This window comes from Prionailurus bengalensis, chromosome A3 (genome assembly GCF_016509475.1).
Source record: "Prionailurus bengalensis isolate Pbe53 chromosome A3, Fcat_Pben_1.1_paternal_pri, whole genome shotgun sequence".
NCBI lineage: Eukaryota > Metazoa > Chordata > Mammalia > Carnivora > Felidae > Prionailurus > Prionailurus bengalensis.
In genome coordinates, this window is record NC_057354.1 from 18796010 (window position 1) to 18810166 (window position 14157).

At 48.0% G+C, this 14157-nt stretch overlaps 1 protein-coding gene across 4 annotated transcripts in view; it reads left to right on the plus strand.

The window, feature by feature from the left end:
• Positions 1-14157, plus strand: part of CHD6 (chromodomain helicase DNA binding protein 6) — a 204432-nt gene that overhangs the window by 147668 nt on the left and 42607 nt on the right. For all 4 annotated transcript variants that reach the window (XM_043602363.1, XM_043602366.1, XM_043602365.1 and 1 more), the window contains 6 exons: positions 1011-1121; positions 3094-3296; positions 3932-4131; positions 4827-4986; positions 9542-9631; positions 10307-10410. In XM_043602363.1, the coding sequence (XP_043458298.1) occupies positions 1011-1121; positions 3094-3296; positions 3932-4131; positions 4827-4986; positions 9542-9631; positions 10307-10410 (868 nt within the window). The remainder of the gene's footprint in view (positions 1-1010; positions 1122-3093; positions 3297-3931; positions 4132-4826; positions 4987-9541; positions 9632-10306; positions 10411-14157) is intronic.

The following is a 14157-nucleotide window of genomic DNA, read 5'->3' on the forward strand; positions in this document are numbered from 1 at the left end:
TGTTCTTTGACCTTCACCAGCCAGGCTTTGTTTTTTCAATATGCAAACTGTTGAGATTATCTGTCTACACTTGGGTTTTGTGTGAGACAGAAAATACAGACTCTTTAGAGGGTTTCTGAGTAATGAGTCAGAAGCTATAGAAAGAAAACCCCACTCCTGACCAGTGGGAGCTGATCTCCAGCAGACAGGACAGACACTTCGGTTTACAGTTTGCACCGTTCACTGTTTGCAAAGACTGCTCCAAAACCTTTGAATGGTCATCTGGATTTCCTTGTAGAGTACCCCGTGATCACTGTCCACGCACTGAAATTCCGCTGAACCCTCCATTCCTCAAACTGAAGCAAGGGTTTTTGCTCGTTCCATGAGAAAAGATGTTAGTCTAGATTCCCAGCTGCTACTCTAGGTGACTCTTTCCCCTGCTCTTCACCTCACTGGATTTCAAATTTGACTGATGAGGCCACTTACCAAATCACTTTCAGGTGTCTCTGGCCATGGGCTCTGGGAGCTTTGTGGCCTGTTTGAGTCTCCTGTTTGGTGGCTTATGTAGGACTTCCTCAGTAGGACATTTTGTGCTTTATAAGTGCCTAGTCATCTCAGTATACCTCATACTGCCCAACCCCAGTGCGTTTCCCAAAGCAGACATTTGGAAAGTGGTGAACTGAAAGAAAAATTGCATCTAGGGAAGCCTCACAAAGCAACCCTTTTGCAGGGAGCTAGACACCAAGTAACACATTGCCATTGTGTTCCAGGGCATTCTTCCTGCTTCCAAGTTTAAGTTCCAAAAAATGATCCTGGAGGTGGAAATTGTAATATCCTTACCCAATCTTTAAAATAAAAAAAGAACAGCCTTGAGATTTTCACATTCATTTGGGAGGCTCTTTTAGGGGTTTTGGCTTCAAATGCAATTGGAGAACATACTTGGGATTCTGGTAAATTTGAAATAATGCAGGTGGTATTATCAGCTTGTACTGTGTTCAAGAGCAGTTTATTGACCTCTGTTATCTTCACAGGCTAGCTTTGTGGCTTCAGGAAACAGGACAGATATTTCCTTAGATGACCCAAACTTTTGGCAGAAATGGGCTAAAATAGCTGAATTGGACACCGAAGCAAAGAATGAAAAGGTACAGTACTGAGAATGTTCTCTTCCATTGTACATTTTGCTGTGGCTTGTAGGACCATAAATTCCCACATGGCTCAAGTCATTATTCACTCCTGAGCCTTAGTTCTTAAGTGAGATCCTATATGTAACACACTTAAAGCATGCTTGACACATAGAGCTTGATAAATGTTCACTGTTACAACTTTTTTTTTAAGGTTTATTTGTTATTGAGAGACAGAGAAACAGCATGAGCATGGGAGGGGCAGAGAGAGGGAGAGACACAGAATCTGAAGCAGGCTCCAGGCTCTGAGCTGTCAGCCCAGAGCCCAGTGTGGGGCTCAAACTCACAAACTGCGAGATCATGACCTGAGCTGAAGTTGGACACTCAACCGACTGAGCCACCCAGGCGCCTCTCACTGTTAATAATTTTAAAATGACTTCTTGGGACCTACAGTCTGTTGGGCACCTGGGAAATGCGACAAAGGCAATTAGAACTGGAACTGGCCACACAGGTCAAGTTCAGCCCTCAGACCCAGGCCAGCATCCCATCTTGGCAAGGGACTATTTTACCTCTGCCTCAACACTTCCTGTGAAAGAAACTTTACCTCTGACAGATACTCCAGGGGAGGCTAAGCAGGATGAAGGGGTTTGTTGGTCTCTCCTCCATTCTCTCTGTACCTCGAATTTTCTAACTTCTGAACATGAGAAAGAGAATAGCTGTGGAATGAAACCGGAGTCCGATGTCAGTCTGCCCCTGACTGCATGCCTCTTCTGGGCAAGGCAGTTGACCCCACTGAGACAAGTGAGCAAGACATGTGACAAAAAGAGGTGGTGATGCCCCTTTGCAGAGTTGGGAGATAAGGTTTGTGAATACACCTGCCTCGCCTGTTGGGAGGCACCCCTGAAATGTTCATCTCCCTTCCCTTCATCTCTGGCCCTGTCACCTCACTCCAGAGTGCCCACACATCACTTTCTATTGGTCTTCTTGGGTGAATGTTGAACTCTCGTGAACCCACAAGCTCAGGAGACAGGCCCTGCTCCTATCTAGCTGATGCAGTAACTCACACCCAGCCTTAACTCTTCTGTCCTATCCCCAGAGCTTTCTCAGTCCAACCTGTTTTCTTTAGTAGGAAGAGTCTGAAGTCCCTTGAGTAACCTGTTTAGTAAAACCTGTTTTATAAGGTGACAATCCAGAAGTTACTCTGTGCACAGGATGGCGGGTGAGGGCGGAGAGGAAAAAGCTCTTGTCGTAGAGACATTTAGAAACAGCTGGAGCATGGAAGGCGGAAAGCAAAGTGACTGAAGCAGGAGTGATGCCCCAATGTATCTGGGCTACACAGAGCTTAGCCAAGCTTTAGGAAGAGGTGTGGGGGTGAAGGGGTAAGGAGCAGGAATGGTGGAGACTGGAAAAGAGGTGATGGTTCTGGTAGGGGAGCTGCCAGAAGGAGTTGAAGATCCTGGGCTGGAGATTATGTCTTCAGTGAAAGACAAAAGGTTAGGAGTTAGCGCCCATGGAAGGCAGAGAATGAATTGGCAAGAAACGTATGCATCTTGAGAAAGTCACCGAGCAGGTGGAACTGTCCGACTCATCCTGTCTCCGGAGTGCAGGCTGCCTCTGCATGCTGAGCAGAACAGCTGGGGTGCCCCACTCTTGCCTTTTTGGCAAGAGCAGCCGCCACTCTGGGTGCTGGGGGGCCTTGCTGCCATCCGCCTGCACTGTTAGAAAGACTACAGAAACAGCAGATGATGGCGGCTGGCGCCGGGGGCTTGGGGAACACTCCAACTCCAGCGAGTCTCAGAGAATCCCCTCTGCTTGTCGTGGACACGGCAGGTGTGCTGGGAAGAGCCTTACCTGCTGGAGGACGAGGCTGGGGTGTGGTTCTCTGCCGGATGTGTCCTCGGGACCCAGGACCAGCGACAGGGTGTGTGTATGCATCATGATGGGGGAAGAACGAAGAAGGGTCCTCTCCCCAACTGTTCCTCTCTGTTTCTAGGAGAGCTTAGTGATCGACCGGCCTCGAGTGAGAAAGCAGACCAAACACTACAACTCCTTTGAGGAGGATGAGCTCATGGAGTTCTCGGAGCTAGACAGCGACTCAGACGAAAGGCCCACGAGGTCCAGACGCCTCAATGACAAAACCAGGCGCTACCTCCGAGCCGAGTGTTTCCGGGTAGAGAAGAACCTGCTCATCTTTGGGTGGGTATTGGCCGGGACTGTGTGTTGCTGTTTTCCAGCCCCTGAGATTTGTCCAGTTTGTGTCTCTAGTCACCTCTAGCGCTCTGCGCTGACGGAGGACCCGTTAGAGCAGGAGAGAACCGTGCTTTTCGCCCATGGCCCCCCCTCGGTTGTTGTACGCTCTGCTGCCATATTGTAGACGCGCCATGATTTTCTCATGTGCTTGTCACGGCAAATCTCTGTTACTAATTTGTTGCCTGGTACTGATTTCCTGCTTTCCCCCCACCGAGGATATATATGGAGTCAGCACAGCAGATGTTGCGGTTAGGGCATGATTCGTGCAGGGCTCTGGTTCTAGTTGAAGTACGAGGTTTAGTTTCTGGGAGCTCACCATTGCTTTTGAATACTGCAGCTGGACTGTCTTAATCCCAAATTTATTCCCCTCTCCAAATAGTTTTGTCCCTCCCTTGTTAACATTCAAGTGGTCGGTGTGATACAGCATGTGGTCCTTGAAGGCCTTTCAGGGCAAAGCCCTCAGGGTGACTAGCAGACTCAGCAGACGATGAGAAGCACTCCTGGCACCTGTTTGTCCTGCAGTGTTGAGGGCACACATGGCCCTTCCTCCCTCCAACGCCCTTCTGTGTTTCCACTCCCAGCTGGGGCCGGTGGAAGGACATCCTGACCCACGGGCGGTTCAAGTGGCATCTGAATGAGAAGGACATGGAGATGATTTGCCGGGCCCTGCTGGTCTACTGTGTCAAGCATTACAAGGGGGACGAGAAGATCAAGAGCTTCATTTGGGAACTGATCACACCTACCAAAGACGGGCAGGCCCAGACCCTCCAGAACCACTCAGGTGAGCGGCGGCAGGGCTGGCCTGAGATGCGGCAGCTCCTGTGTGCTCCCGTCCTTCTGCATTGCCCAGGTTGCTGTGCTTTGGGAGGCTTCTCTTCCTCAGATGTTATCTGAGAATGTTAGCTGTGGGAGAGCAAGAGGTTTCCTTCAGTTCTCCCTCAGAATGATCCAGTGCTGCCTGTAGTATTTTGCGGGAGTACAGTTGGGCCCGCATGCCGGTCCTGTGTGCTGACCAGAGCATCCCGAGGGTTCCCGCACGGAACTAGGGTCACGCCATGTGCTCTGGTTTTTCTCTGGCATGTCACTGTTGTGCCCCAGTTCTACCTGTCTCTGCCTTTTCTTGTGCTGTGCTTCTCCTTCCCTGTGCTTGGCCACTGCTCACGTTCACGTTTCGGACCGAGCATCCCTTTTTCCCTGGCCGGGTTGTGAGTTCCCGAGGGGTGCAGGTGATGTTCTTAGTCTGCATGGGGTGCTCAGTAAATTCTTACCGCCTGACTGAACATTCCTGGAGTTTACTGAGCTGGAGCCCAGGCAGATCTCCTCACCACTAGCACTACTTGGTGGGCCGAGGAGGGGGGTCTGTCACGTAGGGCCGCCATGCACAGCCTGGCTGCCTCCTTGCAACCCTAAGCCCAACTCTGTTCTGCCCCCATGTTTAAAGTTACCTAGGCTCATGGGCCTTCCTTTCTGTTTCAGGGTTGTCTGCTCCAGTCCCCAGAGGAAGGAAGGGGAAGAAGACGAAGAACCAGCTGCTGCTCCCTGAGTTGAAGAATGCAGACTGGCTGGCCACCTGCAACCCCGAGGTGGTCTTGCATGATGACGGCTATAAGAAACACCTCAAACAGCACTGCAACAAGTGAGTGTGCCCCTCCCCATCCTTCGCGGCAGTTCCATTCAGACCGTTCAGGCTCCTGGGATCCCCTCGGGGCTGTGGGGGACCACCTGATGCTCCTGTACCACCATGCAGGGTCTGAAAAGGCAGGGTATGTGGTCTAAACTGGTTGGGATCCCTTCACATAAAGCCTGTCTCCCTCCTTTGGCAACATCTCCTCTCCCCCAGAACCTGGACTCTCTACCATTGCCCCTTATACCCCTGAGGGGACTTCTGACCTGACTGTCAAAATCCAGTTAGGACATTGTGATTTTACTGCTTCCTCTCCTTTCCCTTTCTCTCCTTCTGCCCCTGAGGTCACATTAGCAAGAGCAGAAGACTGGCCTTAGTGGCCACTACTCTCAGCCCCACTCCCCCATGCCAGGTTGCTTCCTCTTCTGATTTGCTGTTGCCATTCATGGCCTCCAGGCATTTGACGACTTGCATTTGAGATATTACCCTTTATATCCCTGGGCCAACACCGTGCAGGGTGGATGGCAGGGCAAAGGAAAGAGTGATGGAAAATGAAACTGCTCTTGTGAAGTTTAGTTTGGGGAGTTAGAGGGCACTCAGCCACCAAACAGTGACGAGTTGCACGTGGATATTTGCATCACCGTACGGAGTATCTATCAGGACGAAAAGGACCCTTGGAAACCACCTAGCCCAGCTTCGTAGGCCTTGCAGGCATGTCTCCCCAGCACTCCTGCTCGGCAGTGAGAAGGTCTCTGCTGCCGCACCTCTGGGTACGACCTTCTAAGTTAAGTGAGAAGTAAGCATTTGTCAACTTACAAATTAGTGTGTCTTCCCTGTGACATCAACCTAATGGTCCTGCGGTGGTTGTCAGGTTGTGTTCTTCACCATTTACAGATGAAGTCTGATCCTTTTCCCTTCATCTTTCCAAATCTTTGAAGATAGGTCTCGTGCCCAAAACAGTAATAAAAACCGTGCACAGAAGGACAGGCTCTTTGGGACAGTAGTTCTCAAGCTGAGAATTAAAGGGCACGTGCTGTTGATGGTAGAACCTGCCTGGGAGAGGACCTGGTAGCATGTGCCATGGGACTGACTCAGAGTCACCCTGTAGGGGACAGACAGAAAGAGGAGGCTGCCTAGCTAAGAGGACTCCTAGGAGATCTTGTACTGCAGGCTGAGGATTCTCTTGTAGATTAAGCAGCCATGCTTCTTTAATAAGTGAGACATGTAGTAAAAAAATGATGTTTGGGGAGAAAACTTTATCTGGCAACAGTGAGATGGACTGGGTAAACCGAGAGCTAAGTGGCCATCTAGGAGAGTTCTGTCGTAATGTAAGTATGGATCATAAGGATCTAGAGAAAGGTGCCAACTGTAGAATTGGGGAGAAAGGGTCGACTATGACACAACTAGGGAATAACCCGTAATATGTGATGAGGAATATAGAAAGCAGCTAACTCATGACTGTGAGTCTTACCGGCTAGGAGAATAACAGTACTTGTAGCTGGGACAGAATCAGAGTCCTTACATTCACTGAACAGTGAGGTGCAAGGTGAAGGACTCGGGTTGTACCCTGCTAAGTGACAGCAGCAGTGTGTGGCTCTTCCATTCCTTACTGCACATGTGGGTATGGGGCACTGAAAACAGGCTGAGCTGGAGAAGTTGGCATAGAATTTCCCTTGATAACCTGCAGAGATGGTCACAGCTGATGAACAGAACCAGTTTGGACCTTTGAGGAATTCCTTAACATTTCTAACCGCCATCCCCAAGACTTTTCCTGAATGTGTGCCTGATGCTGGGAATCAAAGAACACATGCAATAGGGGCCCCTGGCTGGCCCAGTCGGTGGAGTGTGCAATTCTTGTTCTCGGGGTTGTGAGTTAGAGCCCCACATTGGATGTAGATTACTGTTTAAAAAAATAAAATCTTTAAAAAAAAGAGAAAAGAATGCAGTAAAGCATTTATCTGAGTTCAGAGATGCTGACTATTGTTTATTATTCTGAATCCAAAGGGGACAACTGTCCTCTTTAGTCCCGGCTCAGCAAGAGCCAGCAGGGACCTTGCAGCTCTTGCACTCAGCATGGGAGTTCTGGGGGCAGGACCCTGCCAGGGAGTCTGCAGCTTGTGCTCGAGCCTTCCTAGCGATGGGAGCTTACCATTTCTCTGCAAGGCTCATTTAATTACCAGATTCTAATTAATCACCCTTCTATGTATTGAATCTGAAGTCTGCTTCCTTGAAACTTCCACCCTTTGATCTTGGGTCCTGGTTTGCCCTGAGGTACGTTGGAGAACAGGCAGAATTCTTTCAGCAAAAGTGGACTGGGAGCTTCTAGAATTGTAGGCTCTGTTAGCAAATTTATTGCCACCCTCATACCAGATAAAGGTTGAGACAGGGTCTGGGGTCAGGACTGCCTGGATTTATGAGCAGGTGAATTATTAACCTCTTTGTGCCTTCTGCCTTCTTTCTTTCATCTAGAAAATGAGGATAATAATAGTTTCCATCTCTTAGCATTGTTGTTTGGATTAAGTGAGCTAATACATGCTGCCATGTGATAAGTACTCAAAGCATTGTTCAGTAGTAGTAGTGGTATAGTATTTAGGGACAGGAAATTGTCAGCAAAAGAACTTTAAAAAGTTAAATAACAGCTGTTTCAGATCCAGGCTATGAGAAGTCAGGAGAGTCCTGGTGACATGCTCTGCTTCCTAATCTGGGTCCTGGATTCACATGTGTGTTCGGTTTGGAAATTCATCAACCTGTATGTTTATCTAAGGTGCACTTCCTGGAAGTGTATTTCATATCAACAAAATGTGGTGTTGTGTTTTATTTTAAAGAAAGAGATGAAGGAAAGAGCAGTAATGCCACCGAAATATTGGTGGGTTTTGTCTGGCTGAAGTAAGGGTGTTACAAACGTGCCCCAGTCCTCCTTCCCTTTGAGTTTAGATGCCAGCTGGGGTTATCCTCTCACTCGGGGAGGAGCTGCCCATCTGTCCTCTGAATTGATTTCTTTCTCATTTGGAGAATAAGTGAATACTGTTCACTTAAAATTCTATTCTCTCATGCCATAGATGCTACCAAGTGTCAACACATTTCAGTTTAAAGAAGTAGAGACCACTCTATCTTACATCATCAGGAAAACCTTCCTCTGACTGGGCTAGATGTAAGCAAGCTGGGATTCCCATATCTAAGACCTCCTCACTGAAGTTCTTACTGAGGAGGCCAGCAGGCACTGTCAGCAAGGTAGAACGATCAACGACTGTTGTAAATTCTTAGAGCTCTTATTATCTGAGCTTTAAAAAAAATAAACCTTGAAATTATTTGAGTTGACTGACAGCTGAGGTAAGGAATGGCATACCAGAAAAATAAGGGTTCTTTCCATTCTAAAAATTGTGTGTGTGTTGCCACCTACTACTCGAGCCCCGAGTGGCACTTTGTGTGTTTTTTAAAAATTGCCAAAAATAACCTTTCCTCCCACCTCCAATTCCCATTTCCCCCTCCAGAGGCAGCCACTGCTAACCAGGTTCTTCCAGAGATACTCTGTGCATGGACCAGCTTAGATGAATGTACATCCTCCTTTTATTCTCCCAAAAATAATGTGTATTTTACATACTATTCGTGCTCTGCGCTGTTTCTCTTTCTCTTTTTAAAATAACTTAGATGGAGGTCTGTCCCTATCTGTGTAAGTAGGCCTTTATTTTTAATAGCTAGCCTTTAGTCTTGACTGGTATTGTACAAGTTACAAGTACTCTTCTAAACTTCTTTGCAGTTTAGCCATGAATATGAAGCCTCTCCCTGAATGGGGCCAGCTTCTCTGTGCCTACCCTTACCTTCACCCCGTTTTGCATACGTCGACTCCCAGGGTCATCTTCCGTGCTGTAGTTCTTTCGTGGTTGGTCTCATTTCACTGTTAGACTGCTGTGGGCTCCTCAAGAACAGGCTTGCTTTTGCTCTGTGCCTCACAGTACCCAGCATGGTGCAGGGCACACAGTAGTTGCCCAACAAACGCTTACTTCCTTGTCTCGGACATGTTTGGCGCATGCCCTCCCTTGGAGCTTGAGTATGCTCTGAGCAGAATCCAGGGAACTGAGCACCTCAGGAGAGAAGGCATGATTACTGTCTGGGAGTATTGCCATGAAAAAGACTTGTAAATATCCATTTTTAACACATGCAAATGCAACGGAAAACAGCACCATTCAACATGACCTGCTCTTCAGTAGATCAATAAACTGGTAACCAGCCTCTTGGAAGGCACCTCTGCCCTAGAGGTCATTATGGCCCCATAGAGGTGGTGTGTACTCTTGTGGATCTGGAGAAACAGTGTTTCTGCTGCCCTCCAGGGCTTACAGGGTGATTACAGGGCTGGTGAGATACATTTTTCCATGTGAAGTGGGGATAATCACAGTAGCATCTGCCATCAATACCTTGGGTTTTGCTTTTCTAGTGCTTTCTCATATATTACTTCACATCATAATAACTTGGGAGCGCCCGGAATTTCCATGTGTCCACTTGGGGGTGGCAGGTTATAGGCAGCTCATGGGCTCTGATACGTTTGCATTGATGTGTTCACCTTTCACAGGGTCCTTTTGCGAGTCCGGATGCTGTACTACCTAAAAGCTGAAATACTGGGAGAGGCAGCTGATAAAGCGTTTGAAGGCACCCCTGCCAGGTAAAACAAGTCAGCGTGGCTCTTGGTATTAAAGAGCTACCATATAGTCCCGTTCGTGGAGACGGACAAACCTACTTGTGCTTCAGGAGGCCCGTGTTTGCACCCAGCCCGGGGTCAGTTCCCTACGTGCCAGGAGGCCAGCTACTGTGAGACCTGTCCTCTGAACAGGCGGTCTTTATTTCCCTGCATGTACCAGTGCTGACTGTCTTGTTCTCAAACAGTGCTTGAGATCTCCACATGTTGAACCAGGATGATTTGGGCACTTTCCAACATTTGATTGTGTATGAGTTCAGCCAAGTGGAGAGTGTTCTACCTTCAGTTGACCAATGTATTGATGGCTTTTGCTGTGGTTCCCAACTGAAGATGGGCATTACACATAAGGATCCCAAGCCCCAACCTAGACCTACTGATGAGTTCTCCAAGAGGTTCTTCAGGGTTCTGTGTCAGTCTAAGGTAGAGCCTAGAAATCAAGTACATGTATGAAATAGCTCACTGGGTGAATGTGATAAAGTCCTGGTTTAAGAAACCTTAGCCCACAGCCTTCTGAGTCCTTGTAACTTCAGCCTCTCAGCATGTGACTGGGGTGTGGCTTAATATCAGGGTTCAGCCAGTAGCTCTTGCATTGTTTTTTGTCCGTGTTGAAGGAACTCTGAGCCCATGCCCTTCCTTCCACAGGGAGCTAGACGTACCCCTGCCCGACATCGACTACATGGAGATCCCAGTGGATTGGTGGGATGCTGAGGCCGATAAGTCCCTTCTGATAGGCGTGTTCAAACACGGTGTGTATTTCAGTTGCATGCTCTCCCTTTCCTGAGCAACTCCATAGCCTGCTGCACGTCTCTGGTAGAAAGTAAGCCTCACCTCTCCTCTGTCCTCTCAGATGAACGTGTGAGTCATGAAAATAGGGCGAACATTAATAATATCAGTGAGGAGCTTCGCAGAGAGCTGCTGTGGTTACAGAGAGCCTGTCCACACTGTCAGACCTTGGACTGCCTCATTCTCCTTCACTCTTAGAGTCCCAGTGTCTAGCCTAATGCCTGGCACGTGTAGGCATGCAGCATTGCTTGAGTAAAAGAATAAGTAAATGGGAAAATGTTAGGTTTTAACCTTTCATATGTATGTAGAATTCTAAGATCAGTCTAGATAATCTACATATTCCTGGAGTGCATCTTTTTGCCCCACTGGTATAAAAATTTAAGAATACAAGATGGCATGGACATCGTTTTTTAAAAATACGGTAACTAAGAGTCTAGGGGACTGAGAGAAGTATTTGAGTAGCTTGGAAAAAAACTAAATAAGTGCCCCTTTCTTCACTTCTGGAACTGTCCTAGGCACCTGCCCTTGCCTTCAGCCAACGGTTAAGGTGAATGATGGAAGCACCACGTGATAGTCACTGTATTGTGGCTGGTAGATCCCTTCCCTGCCCAGTGAAGTAACTGAAATCTTAAACTGGAGAGCAGGACTCAAAGTGGGAAGAGTTGGTTATACTTGGCTTTCACTGTCAGCTCTGCCACTTACTAAATGTGGGACCTTAAGCAAATCATAAATTTTTCTGATCTGTTTCTTCACCTGTACCACAAGGATAGTATCGAAACAGCCTGCCCGGAGGGTTGTTTGAAGACTCTTTGAGACACTATATGTGGACTGCCTAGGGCAGTGCCAGGCGGTACGTGCCAGCGTAGGACATGTTCAGTGCTGCTCTGCCACTTATGTGCAGCCACTCGCTGCTCTGCCCGTGGAAAGTCGCTTTCTCACACAGCCCTCATCAGTAGGACTCAAATCTGGAGGCCAACCAGCCACGCTTCCTTAAGAGCCATGCCTGTACATATTTTAATGAGGAATCCCCTTGACACTTGGATTTGGGTGCTGCAGTGGGAGGTCAGGACTGCTGAGAGCCCTTTGTCAAACCGCTGGTTTAGGTGGGAGCAGCGATGCTGTTGGCGAGAGCTGCCTGTGATGGTGGAAATGCCCTGTCTCTGTGCTGTCCGCTGTGTGGTCCACCAGCCACATGTGACTCTTGAGCACTTGAAATGTGACTGGTACATCTGAGCAACTATATTTTTAACTTTATGTAATTGTAATTAATTGAAATTTAAATAACCACATGTGGCTCCTCGTTGGGGCAGTGCAGGGCCAGAACTCACCTCTGCAGTGGGATGAAGAAGCAGTGACCTCTCGATTAAGCACAAGGAACCCACAGTACAACCAAAACTTGGTTTAATCTGATTTTGGAAAGAACTCAAAGGAAGACAAGTTGTTGGAGACAGGCAGATTCAGAGCATCTGAACTCAGTGTGTGGGAAAGTCCATTGACCCTGGGTCTCCTATCGGCGGTAGTTTTAGGGTATGTTGCCCGACCCTTGGTGGAGAGAACGTGATGTGGAAAGACCTCACAACCTGAAGTCCCAGCATTGTGGCAGCCACACGCTTCACCTCCATCCTTCCTCCAACCCAGCGCACACACACCACAGACATACAGAAAGCCTGGGTGGATTCTGACAACAGTGTGAAACCACCTAGCTACACATGAAACAAATAAAAGAAAATCCCCGAATGAAGAGGTTACTTAAAGCCAGAGCTGGAAGTTCACTGATAGGACAGCAAACCAGAGGGACTGGGTTTGTAATGCCCACATGCAAGAAAGAAACAAGCCCTCTGGGAAAGGAGGGCAAGAAGAGGCCCTTTGGCCCAAGGATGCAGAGCTGGAAGAACATGTTCATGGGAGATAAATTACGGACACGAAAGAGGAGAAAATGTGGAAGATAGAATGAGGTTGCCTTGTAAGCAGTAAAACAAGATATCCCAGACCAATGCTAACAACAAACAAAAACAAAACAACAAGAGACCTAGTGTGGCAAGATCAGTGTCCTACAAAAGGTCTTTAAGGAAAGGATAATTTGGGATAAAGAAGGTCGTTATACTTTGCTGATAAGTGTAGTTCCTTACAAAGGTGTGGCTAGCAGGGTAACCTCAGAATGTGTAAGAAGACAGGACTCTAAGTGGAGCCAAGACCCTTTCTCTCTTAGGAAAGGCAAATTAACGCTGGCACCATACCTATTAGTTTTGTTGTCCCTGATGAAGGCTTAGGGTAGTGGATTAATCAGTTGATCTTAGTCTTATACTGGAAATGTTCAAGGGCCAGTCAGATGATGTCTAAGGTAACTTCCATGTCTAATGCTCCTCTGCTCTATGAAACAGTTTGGGAGGGTATAAGTTAGTAACTCCTAAGTGTTTCCTGAGCACACTCGTGCAGTCTTAACGATGATGCATCACCCACTCCTTTCAGATTCCCCCAGATTGCCAGTTGAGGTGAACTCACTGTCAAAATCAGGGCTGAGGGCATGTGTGCGATGCCTACAGTGGCTCATTGTGGCATACAATGACTAGCAGACACACTATAAAGATGGGAAAACCCAGCCTCCGTACCCAGTGCTGGGGGACTAGACCTAAACCACACATGCGTACCTGGCTCACTCCTGCATAGAACTAGCCCTCTTTAGCTGGATGGTAACATTGGTTCTACCTAGATGACATTGTACAGATGCTTGTGGTTGGTTTCATGTGCTCATCCTCCTTGGCGTCTTATAGAATCCACATTGGATCCTGCCCCTGGCCAAATGCCCATCGGACATTCCATGAGCATAGGCTCATCTGGAGAATACACCTGATGACCCCTGTATAACTTAGCCCACATAACATGTCTTACCAGGTCTTACCAGCTGACAGTCAAGCTTCCAGACACCCAAGCCATCTGGTGTTCACTTTTCAGGGATTTCTGGCAGGAAGCCCTCTGCCTCGCCTTCATCCTGTGGAGTCCTAAGTATGAGCTGCGGCGCTACAGCCATTTTCTTTGTTAAGAAACACACAGCCGTTCATTGTCTGTAGTTTTGTGGCTCTTTTAGTCTGCCCCAGACATAGCCCGCTACAACCCTACTTAGATTAGAAGGATATAGCCATGGTTGCATCTCCAAGCTGACCCCTGGGGAAGAATTGCCTGAACCTTTGGTTGTTTGCAACAAGAAGGGCCCTGTAGCAAACCTCTTCTGAATGATGCTCCTGACAGCTGTCAGTTGTGTTAACTGACTACAGCCCTCTAGGGCAGCCTGTGTTTAAAAAGTTCATCAAGATAAGGAGTTTAGTATTTTTGTTCATGTTCTGCAAGCCGCCCACACCCTCAAAGGCCGTCATCTACTATGTATTTATTGGTACTGCTCTTCCAGCTCCTGCGACTCTGCAGGGAGGTTGTCGGGTTTTCTAGGGGACTGAATCCGTCATTCCTCCTTGCCACCAGCTTCGTAGCTCACTGAGAAATAGGAGTGCAAAATCTCTCTAGACTTGAGAGCCACACAAGACAGAGAAGGGCTGGACAACAGAAGCATCCCCAGGTAGTCGGCTGCTGAAAGAACTGCTTCATGCCCTTGTTGAGCCCAGAGCACCGGAGGGCAAGACACATGGTCCTCAGTAGTAAAGGGCTGGTGGAGGAGGTTTTCAGCCTCTCACCTATCGGATGAAGCACCTCTCTTTTCA